The sequence below is a fragment of the Microtus ochrogaster genome, unplaced genomic scaffold, assembly GCF_000317375.1.
Source record: "Microtus ochrogaster isolate Prairie Vole_2 unplaced genomic scaffold, MicOch1.0 UNK42, whole genome shotgun sequence".
Classification (NCBI taxonomy): domain Eukaryota; kingdom Metazoa; phylum Chordata; class Mammalia; order Rodentia; family Cricetidae; genus Microtus; species Microtus ochrogaster.
Window position 1 is genome coordinate 1,560,640 of NW_004949140.1, and position 15,619 is coordinate 1,576,258.

General features: G+C 38.7%; 1 protein-coding gene across 6 annotated transcripts in view; it reads right to left on the bottom strand.

Moving 5' to 3' along the window:
- The window catches only part of Wdr44 (WD repeat domain 44), a 117,689-nt gene extending 103,384 nt beyond the window's left edge, over positions 1-14,305 (bottom strand). For 2 of the 6 annotated variants that reach the window (XM_026790144.1, XM_005368908.3), the window contains exons 1-2: positions 14,116-14,305; positions 13,858-13,972 (exon numbers count right to left, since the gene is read on the bottom strand). In XM_026790144.1, coding sequence (XP_026645945.1) covers positions 13,858-13,934 — 77 coding nt within the window. In that variant the 5' untranslated portion in view covers positions 13,935-13,972; positions 14,116-14,305. Of the gene's footprint in view, positions 1-13,857 lie in introns of all 6 variants that reach the window. The other 4 variants (XM_013354387.2, XM_013354385.2, XM_013354386.2 and 1 more) reach the window with 2 other exon arrangements.
- Between the last annotated feature and the right edge of the window lie 1,314 nt (positions 14,306-15,619).

Here is a 15,619-nt window from a genome sequence, read left to right on the forward strand (position 1 = left end):
GATGACCTGAGACTGAGGAGAGAACTGGCTTCCAGAAGCTGTCCTCTGACCTGTGCACCTGCGCCATGGGGCATGCCCACACTGACACCCCCTCCCACAGAATAAATATATGTTTAAAAAACTATTGATAGCGATCTTATTTTCCAGACTGTTGATTCTTCCTGGGTCCATTAGTCATTACCAAAGATGAGAAGACAAACAAAATTCAATCCAAATCTTTTTTTTCCCCTACTGTTACTGAGGGTTGAACCTAGAGTCTTTCACATGCTGGGCAAATACCTTCTTCTTGCTTTTTATGTTTAAAACCAGGTATCACAAAGCTTTCTAGAGTGGCTTTGATCTCTCTCTAGTTTTAACAGGCCTCGAACTTGCAATTCCCCTGCTCTCTAAATAGTTGAAATTATAGGACAGGCATCATCAAACCTAGTCCTTTGGTTTATTTAATTAAAGAAAATCTGTTATAAAATCTGTTATATGCCAATAAAGGGCTTGACAAGGAAAGGAAGTTGTAAATTAACCAGTGAATTAAGATCATGGTGTAGCTGATAGCTTTTCATTATGTATGTTCTCTCTCATATGACTAATTAAAACTATATTTCAGTAAGAATTCAATTATATTTTTATGAATTCAATTTCTGTTCTATGTTTAAATTTCTATGCCTATATTCTTTTATGAAATATAATCAACAATCAATATTCTAGAAAATGCTTAAACTACCCACACTTACTTACATAAAATATTCCATAGGTCCTTTAAAATTCATTATAAAGAAGACTATTCAATCTTATTTGTTTATTTAATAATTTTTGTTCATGTACCTTTTCTAGTTAGAAGTCAGAAATGTATTTTTCCATTTAGCTAACAGCCAACTGAGGGCTGACTAGGAGAAAAATGTTAAAGACTACCACATATATTCAGTGTGACTGTTAGAAAACACATCTGAAGGGAAAAGGAGAAAAACATACTGTTTCCAGTTAGTGGCTTGTGGCCAAAAAAATGAATCAGAGTTATAAAAAAATCACAACACAGTACTGTGCCTGACTAAACAACTGACAACAAACTGTAAAGCAATTACAGAAAAAACTATGTAGAGGGACTTTGAGTGGCTCAGACTGAGTGAGCTCTCCTCTGGGAACAAAGAATAGATTCTTTGAAAGGCAGTGAGCAAGGTCTGGGATTAGTTTTCAATAACAAAGTCACTTTTGGACTTGGCTCTTGGCCAATAATTAATTTAATTAATGCATAAGATGAAAATTAAAATGCTATTTATCTTGTTTTTAACACTATACAGATACAAATGGTAGGATTATCTTTGTTATTCTAACAAATCACATGCAAAACACAGCAAAATGTTCATTCTTCAGAAAAAGTACAGAGAAGCCTAGAATTCTCATTTTTTTTTACATTTCTCACTCTGTGTGTGTATGTGTGTGCTCACATGTCACAGTACACACTTGGAGGTCAGAAAACAACTTGCAAGAGTTGGTTTTCTCCTTCTACTGTGGGGACCCAGGGATCAAATTCATGTGTCAGCCTTGGCAGCTGAGCCATCCTGCTAGCCTGAACTTAGACTTTTAAATTCTCTATTACTCAGTTTCCATCTAATGAAATCCAATAGTGAAGCTCCAGCCCTTGGTGACTATGCAGCAAGCACTTTAGCATACTATCTGTCAATACTTGTCCTACTCACTTCACAAAACTGTCCCATCTCACAGAATCACAAGATGCTCAGAAGTGACTATGTACATGAAAGACCTCTGAAAGTGAAGAGCCAACACACTGTGCCATTTATCATTCTTTGTGTGTAACAAAATGTAGAATTATCTATCATTTCTTTCTTATTTTGAACACATTCACATGGAAAGACAAGGTTGATAACAAGGAACTGATAAGTGCAGGATAACCGTCAACATCTAAGACTCCACTGTAATCATTTAGTATTTACTGGGAAGATATCTTCAGGTTACAAAGATTCCATAAATGCAAACCACTGTCCTCATCTCAGCCCTCTCCCTTACCTGGTTCCTCTTATGAAAACTAGTGTGTAGATGTGGGCTTGGAAGGGTGGGATTTAACAGAGCTAGGAAATTCAAAGTAAAAGAAGAAAAGCAGAACATTAGAGAACATGCTTACAACCCAATTCTAGTCCCACTTAAACATTCTTCTACATATCAACCATGCTAAATAAATAAACAATAGATAGATAGATAGATAGATAGATAGATAGATAGATAGATAGATAGATAGATAGATAAATAAAGCAAAGGTTAAAATAAAAGTCAACAGTCAAGAGCTATGACTGGGACATAATGGAGAAAGAAAAATTCACATGAAGGAAAAAAACAAGAAAATGACTAATCTCAGGCAAATTTAACTCCTTAAGCCAATCTGATAAAGACCAAATACCAACTATAAAACATTAACAAATCTATTTGCTCTTATTCATCAAGGTACTGACCTTTACACAGATATCTAAATCATTCGGCTCACCTATTTCACTAACCCAATAACTAACTCCCAGCAGAGACATCAACCAATCCCATTTACCAGTGTATAAATTATATCCAATTTAACCAAGTTTTCTCTTGCTTCTTCCCAAAGTCCCCTACCCTTTACATTTCAGCCATTACTATCCTTTTTCAGTTGTAAGGGACAAGGAGGTATATCAGTAAATCTTAAAACAGTAATGATATTGGCTAATCTAATTAGGAGAAAGTTGGAAGGGAGGTGTGGATACCAACTACCATTTTAGTTTGACGAGGGTAGATAAGCATATCTTTCAAATGAGACTTTTAAAAGGGTGCCCAGAATGTTCACAGTACTGTTGATAAACAAAAAGGTGATGGCCTCAATCCCATAATTTTATTAAAAACTTTCAGGGACCAACTTAAAGGAAGACTATGAAACTAAGCTCATCTGCAACTACTCTTAGCAATTCAAGAAGGAATCAACTAATCCTCTTCTTTAACCTACTTAATGACCAAAATGCCTGCTTTGAACAATGTGTATTTGAACATAGGACATCTATTGGTTCTCTGAAAGTTTAATCTGTGGTTTAGAAGAATATTTAGGCTTCAATGAGTCTTGTACTAGAAGAGCTTAACAAATGGGGAAAAATATTATTCACTGTCAAAACCCTCAAAAATAAAGCCAAGAATGATGTACCCAGCACTTAGGAGGTGAAGGTAGGAAGGTCAGGTGTTCAGGATTGTCTTTAGGGATATGTATTGAGTTCAAGGCTAGCCAGGGAGCCATGGGGAAAAAAAGAATTTTTTTTAAATATTTATTTATTTATTATGTATACAATATTCTGTCTGTGTGTATGCCTGCAGGCCAGAGGAGGGCACTAGACCCCATTACAGATGGTTGTGAGCCACCATGTGGTTGCTGGGAATTGAACTCCGGACCTTTGGAAGAGCATGCAATGCTCTTAACCTCTGAGCCATCTCTCCAGCCCAAAACAAGAAATTTTTAAAAATATTATTCTTTAACCCTAGGATTTAAAAAAGTAAGTCCCCTTTCTTTTACAAATGTAAGGATCAGGGGGTTCCTTAGCAAAAAGTAAATTTTTCTGTGCCTAAGTCTATTTGTGAAGCTAAAGTTTTCTTAGGCAACATTATCAGAATTCAAGAACAGTTTTGCATGTATAAGTATTTAAAAGAAACCACACAAATCATGATTAAAAAAATCAGGAGTATTTAGTAATCTCACAACCAAAAGAATAAACTAACAAGTTGTACTACAACTATCTTCTAACTTGGAAAGTTAGAATGTACTCCCAACTATCACTGACAAAAATGATAAAGAACACAAACTGGAAAAAAAACCAAGAGTTGGAGAAATCACATATTTGAATACAGAACAATGAAATTAGACCACATCTCTTATCAATTACAAAACTCAACTGAAAACGAGATAAAGATTGAAACATAAAACTAGAAACTGCCATTACTAGAACACAGGATAAAAAAAAATATTTTAAGGTACAGAGGCACAAACAGTGAGTTTTCTAGGTAGAAATCCAAAAGCACAGTTTTTAGAAAAACGCATTTTATTAAACTAAAAGGCTTCGGAACAGCAAAGGAGACAATAGATAATTTATAGAATAGGAAAAATGAAAACTGTAACATCTGACAATATCTTAATGGTTAGAATCTAAAAAGAACTCAAATAAAAATAACAGCAAAATAAAATTCTAAGTAATTAAATAAAGAAGGGACATGAGACCTAAATAGAAAATTCTCAAAAGAATAGATACAAATGACGAACTGGTAAATGAAAATATACTGTATAGCACTAATTGTCATGGAAATGCAAGTAAGAACAAGAAGGTATCACCTCACTCTAATAAAAATGGCTAATTACAAAAATGATAAATGATAACAAATGCTGGTATGGTTGTGGAGAGATGGGAATCCTCGCATGTAACTGACAGGAATTCAAATTAGTACAGCTATCACTGGAAAATAGCACGTGATCTTAAAAGTTAAAAACAGAACTATTATATGATCAAGTGGTGTAGTCTTATTATTGTTTATATAGCCAAAGCAAGAGAAATAAATTCACCAAAAAAATGTGTCTGCACTCCCAAGTTTACTATTCACAATAGTCAAGGGTCTATTAGCTCATGAGGGGATAAAGAAACATGGTACATATACACAACAGAATAATATTCAGTTCTAACAAATTATTAAACTGTGTCATTTATGACAGCTTTGGTAGAAATGGATGTCATTTTGTTAAGTTAAATAAGCCAGATACAAAAGTCGAGTATTTCATTAGCTCATTCATGTAGGATCCATGTAAGAAAATCTCATAGATGGAATAGAAGAAACAAGGAGGCAAGAATGCGTCAAGACTGATAAACAGGAACTGTGGTAGTTAGAAGCAAGAAATGTTTTTTTCACTATAAAGAAATTAATAAATGAAGAGAAACACTACAAAATATATACATACATGAAAAAATCATATTAAGCCACAGACATATGTATTTTTTTTTACTTATCAGGTTTTGATTTTGTTTGTTTGTTTTAGTTTTTCAAGACAGGGTTTCTCTGTGTAACAGTTCTGACTGTCCTAGAACTCACTTTGTAGACCAGGCTGGCCTCAAACTCACAGAGATCCGCCTGCCTCTGCCGCCCTGAGCAAGCGCTGGGATTAAAGGCGTGTGCCACCACCACACCCAGCTCATATCAGTTTTTAAAAAGCAAAATTTTGCCAGGTGGTGGTAGTGCACGCCTTTAATCCCAGCACTTGCTCAGGGAGGCAGAGGCAGACAGATCTCTGTGAGTTCGAGGCCAGCCTGGTCTACAGAGTGAGTTCCAGGATAGGCTTCAAAGCTACAGAGAAACCTTGTCTCAAAAAAACAAACAAAAAATTCCTTTAATCTTAAAAGAAGTGGATTATGTCATTATGTATACAGATGACACCTATATTGGTATAGTCATGGACAGAGTAACCACCTAGAATTCATCCAGGCCTGGAAAAGAGCTGTACATATTCAAATAATTTTATTACACCTTGCAGTATTAACAACTAGTACGAGAACCATACATTAACAGAAACAACTTGAATTTTCTAAATGTTCCTTATATTTCAGCATGGTAAACAAGTATTTTAAAGCTATTTTAGTTACATAAATTGTGATATTTACAGAAGACAAAATTTATTAAATGAATGGGAAAAATTTAAAGAGCCATACAATTATCAAGTTGTTTCCTTTTTTGCTTATTCAAAGGTGGCAAAAGAAAGACAATATTTTCTCAAATTAGAATAAATTAATCTGAAGGCTAACCATTCTTCCTATAGCCTATGAAAACCATTTTTTTAAAGCCAGATTATTTACTTGGTGAGCCAAGGTGCTTTTACTCAAGGGGCTTCAGCTATTTAGTGATGTTAATATATTCTAAACCCTACTGGCAAATATATTTTCTGAATGGTCACCTTTGGGCTTGGAATCCACTCTCACTGATACTACAACAGGATAAGGATGGATGTTAGTTATGCAATGCATTTAGTCTTCAATACAATGGCTAACAATGAAATAAAAAATAATACAAGGAATATGGGTTTTTTGCTGTTATTAATCCTATATGTTTAAACTGTTTGCATGTTTGGAGACAAAGAGTTTAGCGAACTGGGGAGCAACTAACCCTGATGGAATGGCAAACTGTAAACTGTTAGACAGCTGCAGCTAGTAATAAAACGCTGAGACCTGAAGCACATTTGCACAGCCTAATTACATGGCAAGTCCCAGTATCTGAGAAAAGGCAAAACAGCTAGAATAACTGATAGACTGGTTGCTATAGTAACTGAGATAAATCTGTATACTGACTAGGGGGGAAAACACTGAGGCTGCTATAAGATATGAAGTCCATATTATGTTTTAGTTGCTTTTCCTTCAATATTGAATCATGGGATCTGACTAATATAAAGATGGTTCAACTGGAAATAAGAGAATAGACAGAATTTCACTTTGAAGATCAAGCAAGAAAGCAACCAATTAAGGATTTAGCTGTTTAGCTGAAAAAAATCTCAAATCAGGAGGGGGAAAAACTGGTGAAAGGAAGATCATGGAAAAAAAATTAGATATTTGTGAATAGAATAAAGAAACAAGTTATCAATTCAAGTAAAATATCAGTATGGCACCATAAAATGGGCACAAATTTTATTATTTTAAACAATGCTTAACCTATGTATTAATCTTTAACAGAAAGGGGTACTTAATTTGCACTGCATATGTGTATCCCTATGACAAAAAATGACCTTGAGAATTATATATCATATCTCAGTTACTAGGCCACAGGAGGTAGCTCATAATCTGATCCCTTAGGGTGCTTAGGGTGACATTCACCTCTTCCATCTCCAGCACCACAATTTCCATGATCTCAAACTACTAGTCTTTCTAATATTACCTCCACTATACTCCCACAAAGTAGCTACTAAAATTGCAGCAGGAATATGAGGAGGGAACAAACACCTCCTCGGTTGTAAATTTATCAGATTTTATCAAAGTTATAACAAGGAAGCTGGGTGGTGGTGGCGCACACCTTTAATCCCAGCACTTGAGAGGCAGAGGCAGGCGGATCTCTGTGTGTTCGAGGCCAGCCTAGTCTACAAGAGTTAGTCCTAGGACAGGCTCCAAAACTACAGAGAAACCTTGTCTCAAAAAAAAAAAACCAAAAAAAGTTACAACAATGAACTGAATAAAATATATTGACTTTTGTGCCAGTTACATATCCCAAATCAAAAATTTTCTGCCCTGTAAGATTACCAATGAGGGGCTGAGGAAAGGACTCAGTCCATAAAGTACTTGCCATGCAAGCATAAAGACCCGAGTTCAGATCCCCAGAACCCTTGTAAGAAGCTGAAGAGATGGCTTGGTGGTTAAGTGTATTTGAAGAGGACCTGCGTTTGGTTCCCATCACTGACATGGCAGCTTACAACCATTGGAAATTCCAGTTTCAGAGGATCTGATACCTTTTTCTGCCCTCCACAGACACCAGACACACATGCAGTAATACTCATATATGCAGGAAAAATATCTATACACATAAAATAAATCATTAAAAAGACAAGTATGGTGATATGCAACTATAATCCTAGCAGTAGGGGAACAAGATAACTGACTGGGGCTTTGTGAACAACTAGTCTTGCCTAATAACAGAGCTCCAGTGAGCAACTCTGTAAAGGGTGACTGAGGAAGACACCTAACATTAACCACTAGCCTCCATAAGCACATGAACCCACAAGAGCATGCTTGTTTTCACACACATGGACATGGATTCTTTTAAACACTACCAATGGGGCTAGACTTGCTGGTATGCAACATTAATCTCAGTTCTGAGGAGACAGAGGCAAGAGAATTTCTGTGTTCAAGTTAGCGTGGTCTGCATGGCTCATTTCAGAACAGTTATGGCTGCATAGTGAGACCTTATCTCAAAACAAAACAACAACAACAAAAGATTAAAAATGGAAATTAAGGAAAAAGACCATCAGTGAACTTATCCTATAACTTCTTGTATATTACTTTGCTTTAGTTTTGGCTTTTTGAAACAGGGTCTTAGTATATAGCCTAAACTGATCTTGAACTCATGATTCTCCTGTCTCCATTTCCTCAAGCACTAATATTACAAGTATACACCATGTCTTATTTTTAGCGTTCTTAGGAAATCATGTTCTATGTCTTATTTAATGAAATAAGTAATCACAAGATAATAAAGTTTTCAACTTACATGAATTTGTACAGATTCAAATTGAATCTCCAAACTACCATATTGCTACCAACTGTCCTACCTCCATGAGTCACCAATTGACAGTTGGAGGTCACTAAATTTAGAACCTAAATTTACTAATTAATATGTAGAAGGATGTTCCCCACTTCAATATGTTACATAGGTATGTTAAAACTGCACCGATAAACCTACAGAGCCAACAGTAATCAGTATATCTGTGACTGAATGCCAACTCAGGAACAGCTAGCCATTTTTGTTACTGTTTTAAGAAAGGCTCTTGTGTAGCCAAGGTTGGCCTGAAACTCATCATACAACTGAAAATGAATATGATCTCCTGATCCTCAATGCCTCTATCTCTCAAGTGCTCAGATTAGAAGCACGTTATTATGCCTAGCTCAAAGAGCCATTTACAAGATTTTTTTTCCTAAACTTATAACACACTAATATTTTGTAAAAAAAAAAAAATGTGTGCTGAGGTAGGTGTAGTGGAGCAGGCCTGCAATTCCAGGACTGGGAATGTTGAGACAGGAGGATCAAGGGTTTGAGGCCAAACAAGGCTATATAATAACACTGCCAACACATACACACACCACTACCACCACCAAACAAAAGCAAATGTGAATTTTCAGTTCAGGGTGAAATGCCTCTAGTGCCAAAGTGAAATAAGAAAACTGAGTTTTCAACATAGGAAGCCATCCAATTTGGGGTGGTTTCAGATCTAATCATTCTGTTGGGTTTATCTCTATGTGTATATGTATGGTATATGAGCACATGTTTATGGGTTTGTGTACATACTAAGCCCAGCAGGTATTTTCCTCTACTGCTCTCTAACTTTTTTGACATGGGGTCTCTCACTGAACCCTAAGGTCACAATTTCGGCTAGGTTGGCCAGCCAACAAGCTCCTAGGATCCACCTGCTTCAGCCCTCAATACTAGGGTTATGGCAGGTGCAGCCATGCGGGACTTGGTACTCAAACGCAGAGCTTCCTGTTTGCATAGCCAAGTGTTCTTTCAGACAGCCATCGCTCTTGCCCTTTTTGTTTACTTTTATTATTATTTTTTTAGATAGGGTCTTGATACGCAGTCCTGGCATTCACTATGCAGACCATGCTGGTCTCAACCTTGACATGATCCTCCTGCTACTCAGCCTCCTGAGTGCTGGAATTGCAGACGTGCGTGGGTTATTATGCTCAACTATTCCTAACAATTCTTCCAGACACCTGAACCTCTGTTCCCACGATTCAGTTCGTAATTTACCACTACTCCAACCTAAACATGGTAAATTGCAGGTAACATTAACAAAACCACTAGAAATGAAACAAAGCTACATTACCACTGTTAAGCTTTTTGATAAGCTATTCAATCATTGGTTTTCATTCTGACTTAAAGGAAATTAGTGAGCCATAATTAGAATCCTAGAACGATGTCTTTTGAAAAGGAAAGCCTAAAAAATCATGTTAAATAGAAGTAGATCACCTTAGTGGCCTGACTTAATAGGGTATGTGCCAAAAATCTTAGCATAACTACCTGCTCTTACTCTCTCCATGCAAACGTGGCAGCATCAAAAGGCCTGGATTTTAGTTTGAACTACGATGTGTCACTTCCTTCTTTACGTCTAGGTTTCACTTTCAGTTAAATCTGAAGTCTGAGCCAAATTATGTCTAATTAATTCCTATTCTTAAAATGCATGATTCTAGCCTTTTTTTTTATTTTTCAAGACAGAGTTTTTCTGTAGTTTTGGAGCCTGTCCTGTAACTAGCTCTTATTGGCCAGGCTGGCCTCAAACTCACAGAGATCCACCTGCCTCTGCCTCCCAAGTGCTGGGATTAAAGACATGCACCACCACCACCCAGCCTATCCCTCTTCTAAGACTTTGAGACCTATGAAGTCTAAGGAGTTTGACTATCACTAAAAAATAATGTTGAAAATATTACATTTATTTTTATAATGTTCTCCATTGTAGCCTTTAGAATATATAGGTATAATTTACAGTTGTAAGATGCATCCATCTCATATATAATTTATGCAGTAAATAATTTCAAATTTATGGATTTAGAACCATATATCAAAGCCATCAATGTTTGTTTAAATAAAACATTATAAAAATATGTAAGCCAGGCCTAGTGGACTTACTGGCCAGTAAATCTAGTTATTCAGGAAGCTGGGAAGCAGGACAGAATGCTCAAGGCCTGCCTGGGCAACTTGGCAGGATATACATTAAAATACAAATAAAACAAAACAAAATAGTCTGGTAATACAAATGAGTGATAGAGTATATCTAGCATGTATCAGACCCTAGATTCAATCGCCAATACAACAAAAAGCAACTCAACAACGTGTATGTGTGTGATATACATACACACAATACATACAGATATACAGATTTCGCCAAGAGAATAAGTTATCAGTAAAAGCACACAGTACTGAATTTCAATACAATGACAGACATTTAAATTTCAAAGAGTTCTTAAAATGTAATTTCAATTTAAAGTTGAGAAAATAAGATGGCTCACAGTGTTGGGCTCTTTTCTACTATACCACAGTTCCTCCTGCCTTTCCTGCTGTATTAAGCAGCAGAACAGAAAGAATGTCACATTATGAAACTGATCTGGGATGAAGTTCTGTTATTAATTCACCGTGGCATCATGGGTAAACCACTTTCTTTCTCTGGGCTTTAGTTTTCCTAACATTTTGTAAGAGTTAAAACAACTGCCATTTCTAGGTATAACATACTACGACATTAGAAAAGTCCTACATAATAAAACAAAAATATAGATTCTTGAAAGAGAAGGTGGGAATTTGCAGCAAAAAGAACTGAAAAGTTGGGGCTAATGGCTTTAAATAGATTTATCAATTCAATTTAGAAGGTTGGTAACAAAGCATTTTCCTCTTGTATCAATTGGGGGAAGATCCCTTCTGTACACGGTGCAGAACAGCTATGATGCATCAGAAAAAACACTGGGCTAGTGTTGGATGAGATGGTTTCAAAGGCCAGCTCTGTTGCTTGCAAGTTGCTTCTCCTAGAACAATGTATTTAAGTTCTCTAAGATCTCAAATGTAAAAATGGAGAAAGTACTAATCACAGAAACCATTACAAATGGGGTACACATTATAAAATGGGTAAGAGCAGATCTGCCACTGCTGAAACATAACTGTAGTGGACTCAAACTGGGCTGCTTATTAATTTTTTTCAAGATATAGATTAACAAGTAGGTAAGAAATTTAAGAAATAAATCAGCATTAGGGAACAGACTGTGTATTTGGATTCTTCTGATTAACAAATTATTAGATGTCTCTCAAGTGTCAACTCAGTTTAGTGCAATTTGATGAAATGCTGTGTGTTCCCAAACATACAAACATCAAGAAGCATTTCTTTAAGTGGCCAAATTTACTCAATTAGCCTCTTAGAGCTTGTATGGTGTGCCACTTCAGTTCATGTCAAGGAACAGAAGACATTTCTTAGGATTGACTAGCTCGTGATGCCACCTGTTTTCAGAAATCAAGATTTCTCACTGAGTTTTTAAAGCTGTTAGCTGCCAAGCTCTGTCTGCTCACAGTACCTTACAAGTCTGCCACAGGATAGAGGAAAATATCCACAAAGCCACCCCTTTTCTGCCCTCTCTATATTGCTAACTGTTCTCAGGTCCAATTTTCCAGATAAATCTATTCTTTTTCCAATTCTCCCACTAATACAGTAGAAAAAAAAAGAACATGTAATAACTCAAACAAATCTTGTCATTTTTCCATGAAGCTCTCAACATGCTCAGTTTGGGGGTGAGCTAGAGTTAAATTTAGGAAGCTGGGTCCCAAAGGACTTGAAAAAGAAACAAACTTTTCACCTACTATCGAAGTATAAAGTTCCTGAGAAGCCATATGATCCCAGGGGGAAGAAGTGACTATCAATTCTATCATAATGACTCACTGGATTCGGATAAGAGAAACAGCCTAAGTTTGTATCCTTCCCCCCAAAGTAAGCACTGGATAATGCTAACAGTCTAATGTCAAGAAAAGAAGAATTTACTTTTGAACATTTTCTGTGTCAGGTATTTAACTTTTAACAGTTTGCAGAGGTTCTGAAATAACTGTCCTTTCCAGACTAAACTTCTTTTATTCGGTGAGGAAGAACAATATCCACAAGGCTCTAAATTGCTAACATAGTCAAAACTGATTATTCCCCCACACAAAAAGAAAAACAAAAATGCATAAATGCTTACTAAGTGATTATTCTTTCATTTAGCCTGAACTGACAGTTACTGACAGTTCATTACTTTGAAGAGAAAAGCACACACAGGCTTTATTTCAGGAGAACCCATTATGTTTGAAAATCTAAATGCATTTTCTGCCCTGTTTGACCCAGTTATGAATTTGAATCAGATACTGAACTTCGAGGAGATTCAGTGTTATCTCATGGCAGATCATTATCATTCTAAACTCTAACAAAAGTGACAGACAGCTTCCTGGAAACAGACATTAGTAATCTACCAACATCCATTTCTTTCTGATTGCCTTGCTGTAACTTTTGGGGTATGTATTGTATATAATACATAGCCGGCTTTTAAAGGGACTTCTAAAATGTACAGATAACTTTATTTCTATCCAAAGTATTTCTTCCAGAGCGTAAAGAGAGCTCAACTCCAAGAATCAGACACATTTTTACCAATTTTCACGATCTTATAGTCTGAGACTCTATTTCGCTGGTTCTAGTTGCAGGCATGTCAAGAGAAGAGTTTGGGAGAGCATGTCAAACGCTATTTTAACTCTGAACAGTGGAGGAGTAAAATAAGTTCCAAATCCTGGTCAGAGAAGCTTTCCATGGTGAACTTCCTACTTGGAGCTACCCGGATTAATCACCAGTAAAACATCTTGCAAAATTAGAGAAAGAGTCCAAAGCGGGGTTGTCCTTCCCAGGACCAGATTAGTCAGCACTTGTTTGTGCCTCGGCACTGGGCTATGTACATTTGTGCCCGGCTGCCGGCTCAGACCACATCACGCTCTCCGATGGGAAGGACCTCGTCTACAGTTTCCTCTGGCGCACGCACAGTAAAGTGCTATTTCAATAAAACACTGTTGATGCCGAGCGCGTCGACTGCAAGACTTCCTTAAGTAAATACCTGCTTACTCCCCGCTTCTTTTTTATGGAAAAGAAAAGGTGAGTGGCAACTATGGCAGCATTACAGCCACTTCGGAAACGAATAGATAAACTGGAGGTTAAAAAAAGAGAGAGAGAGAGAGTCGGGGAAGTTCAGTTTCTGCCGCTACCACTCCTTTTGGTACCCCAGGGCCAAAGCAGATGTTAGAAAGGTACGCTTTGAACACCGCAAATAGAAATCGTTGCCTCTCAGGCACAAATGCCATCCACTCAATGGCCGGTCAAGACAAGAAAGGGGTTCCGAAGGAGTCCCCGCGCTGTTCACTAGGGAAAAGGGTGGAGCAGGATTCCCTGTCCCTCTTCCAACTCATCCTGCCCTAAGGAGTCCCAGGTTTGGGTTCTGAGGTGTCCAAGTGAGACTAAGAGGAACAGCGGTGACGGACACAGCGGGGTTGGGGAGAGGAGTGAAGGGAGGCACGGGAAAAGAAGAGACCGGGATGTCCGAGTTCTGGGCCCGGGCTTCGGGTACTTACCCTACAGGATAGCCTCCCCCCAGGTGCACATCTTCAGGGGCATCATAGAATTCTTCGGTGTCGCTTTCCGACGCCATTTATAGGACACACCCGCGGGTGAGGGGGCCGGCTCCGCCTGGAGGAAGGGTGATTCTCAGCGTCAGTTAGTATGTGGAGAGGTGGGTCCCGGGCGACGCTGAGGAGGGCACAGATGACGTGGAGTGAGAAGTCGGTTAGGGACAGGGGACCACCCTCAGTTGCCGGGCTAAGGGAGATGACCTGTAAAGCGAATGCCTGAGGTGGCTGCAGTGGGTCTGGGACTGTTGCTGGCGTCCCGGGCGCTAGGTGTATGAAGAGCGCTAGAGAAGAGGCTGTGGCTCTTCTCAGTCCGGGAGAGAGGCAGCGGGCGTGCCGGCGACAACAGCTCCAATTTCTCCCGCAGCGGCAATTACAGCTGCTGGGAAAGCTACTAGCCCGCAAAATACCGACGCGCACCTACCCTCGCGAGATTTCGGGTCGGGCCGGTAAAGCGTGGGCGGGGCGGAGAGGTGGCGGGGGGGGGGGGGGGGGGGGGGGGGGGGGGGGGGGGGGGGGGGGGGGGGGGGGGAGGGGGGGCGGTCCCAGAGAGGCAATGTTCTGATTACTAATGCGGGAGAAGCCTGTCAAAACGGCGCAAGCGCGTTAGGGGCCGGAAGTAGAGGGAGGGAGGGAAGTGGCTACTCTTCGGAGAGGTGGAGTCTAGGACCTGCGCAGGAGCAGCCTGGTGCCAAAAGTCTGAGGCACGCCCGAGTTAGGTGGGCTGTCGCTTAGCGTTTTACTCACTAATTCTACGAAGTGCAGTTCGGAAAAGAGGGATGATTATGAGTCTCTTCCATTTTTCGTGAGAGGACGGTGTGGGCATTTGGGTTTGTATTTTACTTTGTCCTCCTAGGCAGTCTGAAATACCCCACCATAGATAGGATTTTGGCAGCTTCACCGTCTCTAGTTTATAGGAACAGAGATGTCTTATTCGCTTACTATGAGATCTCTAGTTGAGATCTACATATGATCCAGATGGCCAAAGGGTAAAGTCCATAAGAAAGAGATAGCTGTGGAGTGTCCCATTTCCGAAGAGTAATTAATGGTGCGTTTATTGCTGGAGCCGGACTAGAATAAAGCCTCTAATTACTTCTTCTCAACACTTATCCGACGTCGCCGCCCACAATGTGAGAGACATTCTATACTGCCCAAGATGTGTGTCAGTCAAATAATATATTTGTGTGTGTGTGTGTATGTATATGCACACACATGGTTATGAGAAAAGACTATGTCATTGCAAGGATAAGACAGTAACTTAATGCTGGTCCGATTTTCAGTTGCCCAATGTCCAGAGACCGAAACAGAAAGATACTTTTTAAAAGACTGAGATGTTCTTTCTAAAACAAAGGGTCATTCATTGCCCATTAAAGTGATAATATTGATTTTCAGTGTTTTCATGAGGCACATTTATTTCTTCCACTGACGTCATGATAGGCTCTGGGAGTTGTTTGTGCTGCCTCAACCGTTAATCAAGATGGCAGCATAAAAGCTTGGACTGGATCCAGGGACAGAGCCTCAGAGAGATTGGAAATAGGGTTCTAAAGGTATTGTGAAGCATCCAACCCCACGCAAGGTCTACTGTGCTCTGGGGAATTTCTATAATTTATTTTTGTATTTTTTCAAGACAGTTTCTCTGTGTAGCCTTGGCTGTCACGGAACTCACTCTGTAGACCAGGCTAGCCACAAACTTGGAGATCCACCTGCC